The sequence below is a fragment of the Anabrus simplex genome, chromosome 1 (assembly GCF_040414725.1).
Source record: "Anabrus simplex isolate iqAnaSimp1 chromosome 1, ASM4041472v1, whole genome shotgun sequence".
Taxonomy (NCBI): domain Eukaryota; kingdom Metazoa; phylum Arthropoda; class Insecta; order Orthoptera; family Tettigoniidae; genus Anabrus; species Anabrus simplex.
The window spans coordinates 1147492606-1147504618 of record NC_090265.1 but is presented as its reverse complement, the minus strand read 5'-3'; the positions used below and the strand labels follow the sequence as shown (position 1 = coordinate 1147504618).

Sequence of the window (12013 nt, the reverse complement as noted above, 5' to 3'; positions counted from 1 at the left end):
AAATGTCAGATGTAGAAAAAGCTGTATTAGAAATGAAAAATGGCAAAGCTCCTGTAATAGATGACATCATAGTAGAAATGATTAAAGCTGCAGGACCTACTGGAATGCAGTGGCTGTATAGAATAATGAAGACAGTATGGACCGACGGAGAGATTCCTGATGATTCAACAAGGGTAATTATTGTATCTATTTTTAAAAAAGTTAAAAAGGGGAAGAATTACGGAGGAATAGCATTACTGTGTCATTGCATGAATATTTATGAAAAGATAACCTTACAAAAAATCAAGAACAAGACAGATTCCCAATTAAGAGAAGAACAACAAGGATTTAGACCTGGAAGATCAAACACTGATGCCATATTTACAGCTAGACAAATAGTAGAAAAGAAATGGGAATTTTGGAAAGACATCCCAGTTGCATTCATAGATATACAAAAGGCTTATGACATGGTTAGAAGAGAAGAGATATGGCAAGGGCTGAATAGAATGGAACTGTCAAGAAAAATGCAATTCAGAATTAGAAACATGTATAACAAATGTCCAAACAGTGTTATAATAGATGGCAAAAAATCAGAATGGTTTAGAACAGACAGAGGAGTTCGACAAGGAATTGTACTCTCACCAGTGCTCTTTTATATAGTGATGGAAAACATTATGAGGAAAGTTCGCCAAGGGTCAACAGCAAATGATATGAAAGTCATAGCATATGCAGATGATGTAATGATATGGGAAGAAACTGAACAAAAATTGGAAGAACAACTAAATATCTGGCAGAGGGCAATTGAAGAAGCAGGCATGGAAATAAGTTTAACAAAAAGTGAGGTAATGAAAATTAGTAGAGAAAACAAAAAAATAAAGGATGCTTTTAAATACCTATGAAGTAAGCTAACTGGGAAAGGAAACATCAAGGAAGAAATTTTGGAGAGGATAGGAAATTGCTCAAAATTTTATTACTAGGTATAAGGTATAATTAGAAATTGGAAAGTACCGCACTTACCAAAACAAAAATCATGATATATAAATCATATTATTTTCCAATATTGACCTATGGATCAGAATGTTGGACTTGGACAGAAAGAGATCTGAGTAGATTACAAGCGACAGAGATGCACTTTCTGCGAGGGATCTTGGGTAAAACAAGGAGGGGCAAGATAAGAAATGAAACCATACGAAACACGCTACAGATCAACCCTCTAAAAGAAACTATGGAGAGAAATAGACTGAAATGATTCGGCCACGTCAAAGGAATGGGACAAGAAAGATTACCAAGAAGAGCTCCGGAATGGACAGAATCTGGAAGAAGACCAATTGGAAGACCATGTACGAGATGGAGGGATCAGGTGGAGGATGACGTAAATCAGAGAGGACTACACTGGCAGACAGTGATGAACAATAGAATGTGGGAAAAAAGAGAAGACAGGAAGAGCCTCTGTGAATGACCTGCATAAGCAGAAATGTATTGGGAAGAAGAAGAAGACTACAGCCTCTGAAAACCTGATCTGCATACCAGAAAACTGTTCAACAAGTGCAGAAACGTAAATATGACAATAAATACCTCTACTGACATTTACTGTACTGAATATTGGATCTAATCAGAATCTCCAATGTGTGTTGTATGGTGCCGTTTTGTCTAATGAATGTATAAAACCATGGAAATTAAAACATCTCCAAATGATGCATGGCTCTGCAGCTGACAAGCCAATTGACTACCTTCATAATAAACTTGCTGAACTTCATGTAACGAAGAAAGTGCTCAGGGACAGTGTTACAGGAGGCCAGAAAAATGTAGTTTTAGCATCATATGCTGAAATTTTAACCAACTATGGCCTTATATCATTAAAATGAGCAAAACATGACCAAAACAATAAAAATGGCTGAAATATGCATTTATATGCAACACTGAATTGCTTTAGAAGGGGTCAGGGACCCATCTTTCACACTTATTTTTTCAGATTTTGGGTAAAATGAGCTTAGGAAAGAAATATGACTTATTGAGGTCAATCTTAACTTCCGAACCTTAGTAATCACCTGACAAGATACCCAGTCACCACCACTGGTCATATTCTATTTGACCCCCAGCACCATACACTATTGCCCGACAGTGAAGTTTCCATTGAAGCAAACTCAGTGGAGAAGAAGCATGGAACTTCTGTCACATTCCTTCCTACAAGCTTTCCTTAGGCCATCCACATTGCATGGACAGAGATGTTGGAGATGCCTTTTCAACATTTCAAATGCAAAGAAATCCACTGGACTAGCATCAGGGCTTGTCACAAGAATGTCTTGAAACAGAATTACATGCCTAATTCCTCCTGGTAAAAATGCAGAGTGTCTGACGGTATTACGTGAAGTCTTGTCCACATGGATCTGCACGGGGTTTGAGTCACCTCCATACAATGGTGGGATGTCTGTCTGAGAGACAGGTGTCATAATGGATTTCTGGAAGTATCTTGTATTCACTTTCATATTTTTTTCAACCTTATATATCATCAACTTGCCCACAAAACTTAATCCTGCAGCAATCACAAACTCATGTAGGAAACAGTCGCAGGAGTGTCGAATAAAGTTGCTGCATCCCTTGGCATCAATGTTATTGTATGTAATCATCTGAATGTGACTACTACCAGTGGTAGATGTATGTTTAATCCATTGTGATGACTGACTTCTATTTTGACCCCACCAGGTGCGTTTCACTATGCGTGTGTATGAAAAAGAAGCATGGAAAATGCCCATAACATACCCTTCCCAATAATGGTTGATTTTTGGAGCCATTTCATGACACTCACAAACTTACAAGGTCAGATGCAGCACTGCTCATAGCAGCAGATCTATAGGTCCACCAGGTGGCAATAGTGTTGTGCAATCGGTTGGACACAAACCGAACGACTTTCTGTATATCTTGAAGAGGCTATGTATGGTAAACTGGTAAAGCACGAAGGTGTTAAAAAAAAAGCAAACTATAGCAATTTAAAAGAAGTGCTTGTTTACTCTTAGAAAGATAGGATGGAAATTGAACGAATCAGGATCATTTAATAAATATTGTTTATCTTATGGGAATATTAACACAGAAAGACTTTTTGTTTATTACATTGGATGAATTACAGTGTCTAAAATAGTGAAAAAGATTAATGTTTCTGTTTAAGGGTTAAAACTCTCAACTTCTAACATACAGTAATTAAGATATCCACTTTACCTTCCAATCTTGCGTTGCGTATTACGACGGGACAGTAGACCCTGTTCCTCTGCCAGATCAGGCTCTAGGCTCCCCGTTCGGGAGGTGCCTGTGCCAGCGCCCGTACCCGTCCATTGGCCCGCCATATCCATCAGGCAGTTAAAAAATGATGACCGCTGTCCACAAAATAACTTTGCAATGTTACATATCCCACTCACCCACTCATACATACACACACTTGCATACCTGTGAACTCTACCCTAGCTACTGGACAGTACCTTACTTACACTAAAATATGAACTCATATGTTGGCTTTTTTTCAGTTTTCTAGTTAAACTCAAAATGAATCAAGCTGATGTCAGACTGTCTCAAAAAGCCCTTCCCAAAACTCAATATTGACTGGACCATCATACGTAGGTCGCTGTAAAGTGAAGGAAGTGAAAATTATTATTTGGATGTCTTATAAGCATATAGCAAAACAACCACTTTTCCAAAGGCATAATTCTGCTGCTATCAAATGTGATGCATCAGAATAACCTTGTTCTTTGACATTGAGCTGAGACATGTTAATGCAGGTAGTTGAATCAATTTGTAACTGAAAAGATTTTGCCAGTTCTCGTCCTGCATCAACTGGATAGTTATTCAACGTAACCTTGTAGATTAGAAGAACACAAATGGTTTACAAATCCTGTCATATTTAAAATCTATAATAATAATAATAATAATAATAATAATAATAATAATAATAATAATAATAATAATAATAATAATAATAATAATAATAATAATAATAATAATAATAATAATAATAATCGTATGGCCTCAGCTACCATGTGCAGACATTTCAATTTAATGCCATCTGACTGTCTGCTTGTCAATTTCGACATTCTGTTTTACTCTAGACCCACTAGATGGCAGACCGAGTAAACCGAAACTCTCTTGGGCGTCTATGGCTGAGATTTAATGAATTTTGTAGGGTAAACACTAAATGTGTCACCAGAGATCTTTTACATGCCGACATCGTATGACATGGAGTGTCGAATGGACTTTCTTCCGCCCTTCAAAAATCCGACTACCTCTGCCGGGTTTGAACCCGCTATCTTGGGATCCGGAGGCCGACACTCTACCACTGATCCACAGAGGCAGCTATTATGATTAAACAGGATAAATGAAGGTGGTTGAAATTTTTTATCAGAACTTGAAAAGGTTACTTTGCTGATTAATTTTTGCCTCCTTCAGTACTGTAATAGAATAAGTAAGGGTTACTTAATAAGAAAGGGGCTTCACTGAACAATAGGATACGGGAATAACACATTTGAAATCATATTTTTCAATGTTTAATGTAGTCAGTCTAGAGTTTTCGAGTGGGAATCTCTTCTAATTTTAAAAATTAGCATAAATTTCACTAGATGTGTCAGTTGAGGTTATTGAAGATAGCAAATTCATTGTTGTATCATTGCAATGGAACATGAATTTTAAAGTATTTCTCTACCAGTTGAATAATTCATAGACTCTGTGAAAACTTATTGAAAAATTTTCTCAACATAGGGGAAACATTAAAAATTAGTTAATTTTAATTTAGTTAATGAAAGGGGCACATCTACATAGTCGTTAACTCATAAAATGACACATCTGACAGGGTAAGCAAAGAAGTTGATAACCGGAAGGAAAAAATAGTTGGTAAAAGAAGAACATTTGAAAAACATTTGTAAGAGCTATTATCTCCAAACTGTGAGTATAATAATTGGAACTTTCAAAGATCAACTTAGCCAGGGCAGAGGCCACATCCATCAATCTCCTCTGTGTAAGAAGAGGTTGATGGTAATTATCATACATTCCTGCCATTCACAACAAGAAAATATACAACAGATGACATTCAGTCAAATATAATAATCTAAGAGTACAAAATCCTAGAAACTATAAGAGAGCTAGTAACTATCTCTATGGTACCTTATATAACACTCATATTAAACATCTATAGAATTTCTGTTTCTAGTAATCATAACATAATTAAAAGCATTCAAACCTAAAACAGTTGTACTTTTAACATATTCCTATATCACTTCAAATTACTTCTTAAAATGATTTCATTCAGTTCATTCAGAGAATTTTTTAAAAATATGAAACCACCCAGTGTCTTTTTAATAGATATATATGGAGGAAAACCATGCTTCATAATCATTACAAAAACTACTTATTAAAAAATATACACCTTGGAGAAATGGTTTTGATCATCCAGCCTTACTGGCTACGCAGTAGAGAGTTACCAATCAGAATACCTCTCCAGTTGATACAGGCATTTTTTGTAAAAATTTAAAAATTGTCTTTATATAGTTCACAAACGTCTGGTGATTAAGAAGAAAGGCAGCTGAAATACAACTGCAGAAATTTACTTTCATTTGATGGTGTAGATCATTTTCTATTTCTACAACTACTGTAGGTACAGGACATGCTCTCATGTTGAATTTTGGGAAGTTCTTGCTATACTTATAAAGCAGCAACATTTCTACCACATGCAGAAATTTGAAAGGGCAAACTGTATTCTGCATGCATGTGCCTTGGCAATAAACATGCAAAGCTTTTCTTGCAGAGCCTAGAAGTGAGAGAAAGAGAAAAAAGAAAATGATGTCTAAAGCCTTGAAAAGGTTTGACCAGTTCTCGATCCTACATCAATATTCAATATAATCTTGTAGATTAGAAGAAGATGGTTTATAAATCTTTATGAAATACCATATTATAAACTGTTCCCAGTCACAAGTTTTATTAAATTATTTATTTCACAATGTGGTCCAAAGACTTTGCTCCATCGTCAGGTGATGATATATAATAGTTGCTCTACTTGATACAAGAATTAATTCATATTCATGGACAGCACCTTCCTAAAAAAAAAAAAAGGTTATGTTTAAGGTTTATAAATCCTTTAACTTTTAAATCTTTTATGATTAGCCTAGCAAGGAACCGCTGTTCAGACTGAAGGCCTGCAGATTACAAGGTGATGAGTGATCAATACGACAAATCCTTATGGCCATTATTTTTTACTTTCTACACATTTCTGGCCTCAGAGCCAGGTAAAAATCCCCTCACTTGGATGGGAATCAAACCTAGAGCCTCCTGTTAAGAGGTAGGCTCACTATCACTAGATTGCGAGGGGCCAGCAAACATGATATATGCATATTTATTATTATTATTATTATTATTATTATTATTATTATTATTATTATTATTATTATTATTATTATTATTATTATTATTATTATTTATAAATATCTAAAGCACATGATGCAAATTCTGTGGTGGTAAGCACAATCAATTTGCACATAACACACCAGAGTTTATTATACTATCATGTATGAATTTCTAGCTCTGTATGAGAAATTTAAGGACACCTGAAAGTTTTCTTTTAGCCTCTAAAAGATATGTATATATTTGTTAAAATTTTACCATCAAAAAGCTTACCACAGAACGCTATCAATGTATGAACAATTAAGATTGTGATAATATGTCTACAAACTAATAGGGGTAGGGCAAATCTTTGTTATATGAACAAACAGTATCAGCAGATCATTCCATAGCTTTTTGCCCTAGTTCAGTAATTAAAACACTGGTTTCCATCAATGTGTCATGTGATTCCTTTCTATTCACAAATTTCCTTTGCTTAGCATTTTCTTTTTTCTCATATAATGTTTTTATTTATTTGTTTATTTCTTCTTCTTGTTTCTTATAGGCCGACTAGGGACCATGATATTCAACTATTGCATTTGGGGTGGATTTTGATGCTCGCCCTGTCATTGTGCATCCTCTGGCTGTGTTGTTCTTTCCTCTCCTTTGTCCAGAGGGTACCTGTCTTCCTTCTTGGTGGTCTGTTTATTTATTATATATCTGTATGACTCTCCTTTAGTTGTTTGGTCTCTCTTTTCTTCAAGTAATCTTCATATCATCCATGGCAATATTCTGATCTAGGTGTGATATATATTAGTGACTTCTGTCAAAATATTGATTATTTAAACAAAAAATTTATTTTATGAAGGCAAAATACTAGAATAATAATAATCAATGAGCCAACATTATAAGAGTTAAAGAATCTTGTTTAGAAAGTATGTATGATCTTCACACTAATTTCACAGTTCTAATTATATGGAGTGTTTCTAGAATCTTCTTTGTTTTTAGAGAGCTGATAGGAGAACTGTGTACATAAACTCATTCTGAAAGGAATACTGTTGAAATATAGAAAACTAAAGGCTTTTAGTGATGAAAGAAATTGGGAAGGTGACATGTAAAATGACATAAAATCATTACAGTGCTAAAACTAGGAAAATAAATTAAGATATTTCTGCCATCATAAGTCATGAATTTCATTATTTATCTGTGGGGTATTTAAAAGGGATATTTCTGGGGCATTGATAAACTGTAGGCAAAATAATAACTTATTATTGATGAATTCCTCTGTAGATGTTCTGGAAAGTTTATAGAAATCAACTATGTGCTGCTTCTTCTTCTATTATAGTAATGGAACTCCAACTGGTCTACAGATTAGGAGTGAGTGTAAAAAGATGCAACAGTGCTCTCTATACTAAAAGCACTAACACAAATTTTTCTAAGTCATCCAAAGGAAGAAAGAAATTCAAAGAAAGAAATGTTAACAAATTTTAAAGAAAATGTAATAAACAGAAATCTACATGGTGGAAGATGAAGGAGATCCATACCAAAGAAATTGCAATCTAGGTTTAAACTTGCTTAAACAGGTATGATGCATGAAAGCAATAAACAAAAATTACAAAGAGAAATAACAATATTGATCTCATATCATGTTTTTACATATTAATTATCTCAAAGAATTTGCATAGGTTTCTTTGGTGATAGCAAACTTTCATGTAACATTTTAATTATATTCCTTTACTAGAGATAGTTGCTTCCCTACTATCAAAAGGAGACTAGCTCAATATTAACTTACTAGTAACACTAGAATGAATTTTAAATTTTTCAAAGGAAATATGTTATCGTTAAATTTTAAGGAAAGTTATAGAGATCTAGGCCAAACTATTATTTCAACAAACTAAATACGGTATGTAGTTTTGACACAACTACAAATATGCAAGTTTAAAACAAATCTTAGAGATCTAAATCTTTGTTCATACAGATCTCAATCATCTTTTAAATAAGTATGCTAAGGAGTAAGAAAAATAGTGAAAAATGGAAAAGAATTTTTTTTGTTCTCTACAAGAAATTGGAATAGTGAAATGTCTATATAAAGAATACTACCGCCTCATTATTGGAGGGACTATGACCACCAAACCCCTGAAACCAAACACACATATTATTGGAACACTAACCTCCAGTAATGGCCAACACACCAAAGCTGAGTTACAACAACATATATATGTAAATTCCCATCTTTTGCAAAGGATGACCAATAGAAGAATAAAACCATTTCAAACATAATTATTTCAAATTATAAAAAGAACAATCAATTGTTTCAAAATAAAGTGACACTGAGTTTACGGAATATCAGGATTTCAATTAGTTGGAAAATGGGTCTTCTTTTTAAATGAAATATCATCCAATAAAAAGAAGAACATTTCTGAAACATATCTTTTAAACTGACAAACCTTTAAAAAGTAATGTCAGAGGCACTGTTAATTCCTCTGGATATAAACTCAGCAATGGTGCACTTGCCCAATCTTCACTGAACTACTCTAACTAATAAATGGTGCATCCTTCCACAGAACACACTCTACACATCCTCTCCCAGCTCAGTAACCTGTCATGTCCCAACCAGCCATCAAAAGTAGACAAGCCAATGTAACATGACAGGCGTGAAGTTGAACAGAACTAAAATTCCATCTTACTTGTCAGCAAGACTATTGATGTAAGCAAGACTACTATCTTAGTCCTTAACAAGTTCTACAAAGTGGGTTGCTGCAGGGATGTAGTGTTGTTTCTGCACTAACATCTAAATACTACACACTGCTTCTAGCACATTGATACCAACACCGACACACTAGAGCGACACTCATCCTGCCGACAGTGACCCACCTAGGTTTCTAACATACAATACAATAAAATACATATCCAGTCTTTGAGTGAAAGTTCTGAGATATATTGAAGGAAACTTGTCTGCTTTCTATCTATATGGTGAACATGGGGAGGGATAGGGACACCATCGCTAGGACAGCCCATAACATTAGCACAAGCTAAGCTGGCTTATTTGATCATATTTGTTTTTGTGTACTTGTCTGTATATGTACAAATATTATATCAACTAAAACATTCACACAGTCACAATTTTGTTTCACATAGTACATATTTTTATTAAAGCCATGACCAGTAAAGTAAAAAAGAAAACATAACATTTCCAGGGACAGTTGTAATTAAAGAAGGAAATAAACTACACACAAATGACATCAAGTAACAAAAGTGCTGACATTCATTAATACTATTGTATACATATTGCGTCAGGCTTTTCTTCCTTGTCACCACATGCTCTTCCTTAAAAGGATATAACAAATTCCACAAAGCTTATATCAAGCTTATAAATACTTACATGTTTGAACAGATTTATAAAGCTTTTGTAGTATTAAACAATGAAAGAATTACTATATATCCCAATTAGTAATATAAGAGCTTTATTTCTTTAAAAATAAGTTATCTGTTTTTATAACTATATATTATGCTGTCAACTTCTTCTGTTACTCCCTGGAAATGCACTATAGAAAAATACTTGTGATCAAAACCTAGAGATATGAAAGTGTGATATTATTAGGCAGTGTTTATATTTATTTATTTTTGGTGGCTTTCACAAACCTAGATCAGGTTTCTCTCCATCCCACTCAAACAGGTAAAAGATTAAATGTTTCATCTGTAAGGACTGGAATATTAGTAATTGTAAAATTAGTTAATTGGAGCTTCTATCTCATTTTTGAATGATTTCCTTCCAGATTATCCCTAACATAGAAAGCAAAGGTAACTTCTCCAGTGTGGTGTATAATGTGGACGTGTAGACTCAAAGAATGAAATAATATTCAAATGTACTTCATCATAATGTATCTCTTAATAAGAAAATAGATATACGTTAATATGTTTATATAAGCCTGAGAAGGCTAAATATACTATAGTCAAACCATGAGAAAACTTAAGTAATCACCTGCTTGTTTTCACCAAAATCAACATTTAAACACTTATCCCTCATTTGCATCAGCCTTTCCTCTTTTACTGTAAACATCATATTGTCTTACAATGATCAAAGTGTGGAAAGCAGGCAAGGAGCTAGCAGCTGACCAACTGACAAGAGCTCTTCACAGCTCTGAGCGTGGTAAGTTGATCCTGAATTTTTCATATGTTTTCATACCATTTCATCACTGTTTTGATATTCCTGTATCAATATGCTGCATGCCTGGATGATTCATTAACTGAATACAGTACCTCTGCATAAACTGACCAAGTGTTTTACTATGATTCATGAATACATTAAACTGTATTCCAGACCAGGACAGGTGGTGTAAATGTAACATGACTAGCTGTGAAAGTAGTACTTTAGAGATAATATGTCATTGCGTTTGGAATGGGTGAGTGAATATGGCAGCCTTATTGGACTAATTTTATTCTTCTCTAATACTTTTCTTTTCCTTTTTTCCTACTCAATGCCAAGAGTATTAACACACTGAGATGTAAGCCTGTGATGTCACAGAGCACAAACCTGTCTTGCCCTGATTTATACAATATCAGTTTACACCTTTACCAGTAAAATAAATTCCAGAGATGTGGCTTGCTGAATATGCATACAGAAATGATAAATGTTTGTCACTCCATCAATTCTACCTCTTTTGAATCTGTAAGATTTTAAGTGACGATCAAATTTTAAGTGCAGTTATGAATTAGGCCAATATCTTGTCAATGTTGTCTGTGGAACAGCTAAATCATTAATGTTCAAATTTTCAAAATTTTGTAAAAATACATCTGATATACAAATGAATTTAACAAATCAATTGGAAAACCCACAACGAAGATTATACAAAGGGGTCCACACATTTCTGTACTGTAGCTGTTATTTATGAGAGTTTAAAAAATCTGAATTGAATTATGTTGGCAAGATGTATTATACTATCTCACACCATCTTGTGACAGTCAGAAGAGTCAAACAAAATGGCACATTTTGACATTCCAACAATGTAAAACAATTCTGAAGTGGTATTTCCAAATGGAGAACATGTACAATGAATTCTAATGAAAGTTGAATAGATTCACCATGCAATTAATGAAGTTCAGTTTAAATTTTAAATTGAATGGTGTTCAACCATCATAAATCTATTTATTGGGTTCCAGAAAATCTGCACATTCATGTAGACAAAGCAGTCAATTTATTATGGGTGGGTGGGTAATTGGACCATTCCATTTTGATGACAGGTCACTGACTTCCTGTACTTCAACATATTGTGGGTACCGTTTTACTAAACATCCATAATGCTTTGTGCCGATGAACAATTTAACTTCCAACATGATGGCATGCAACCACACTACCATCATTGCATGAAAGCCTATCTCAATGATATGCTACCAGGTCACTGGACAGGACAAAGAGGTGCTATTAAATCCCTGCCACTTTCCCTGATATAACACCCCTCATTTTCTATGTGCGCAGGGAACTTTGAAGTATGTGGTGGACCGTGAAATCAGCACCATGGAAGAAAATGAGATGGCCTGTAGAGCAATCCCTATGAACACTTTAGCCACCATTGCTTGAGCAGTGCTTTGCCAAAATCAGGAGTGTTTGGATACTAATGTTGGAAATTTTGAGCACCTGAAGTGATTGCAGTAGTCAAAACACATTGAGTATCTACATAAACCT

At 34.4% G+C, this 12013-nt stretch overlaps 1 protein-coding gene across 1 annotated transcript in view; it reads right to left on the bottom strand.

Moving 5' to 3' along the window:
• The window catches only part of cac (cacophony), a 778098-nt gene that overhangs the window by 98071 nt on the left and 668014 nt on the right, over window positions 1–12013 (bottom strand). Inside the window, 2 exon segments of the mRNA XM_068225468.1 lie at window positions 3188–3347; window positions 8431–8466. Coding sequence (XP_068081569.1) covers window positions 3188–3347; window positions 8431–8466 — 196 coding nt within the window.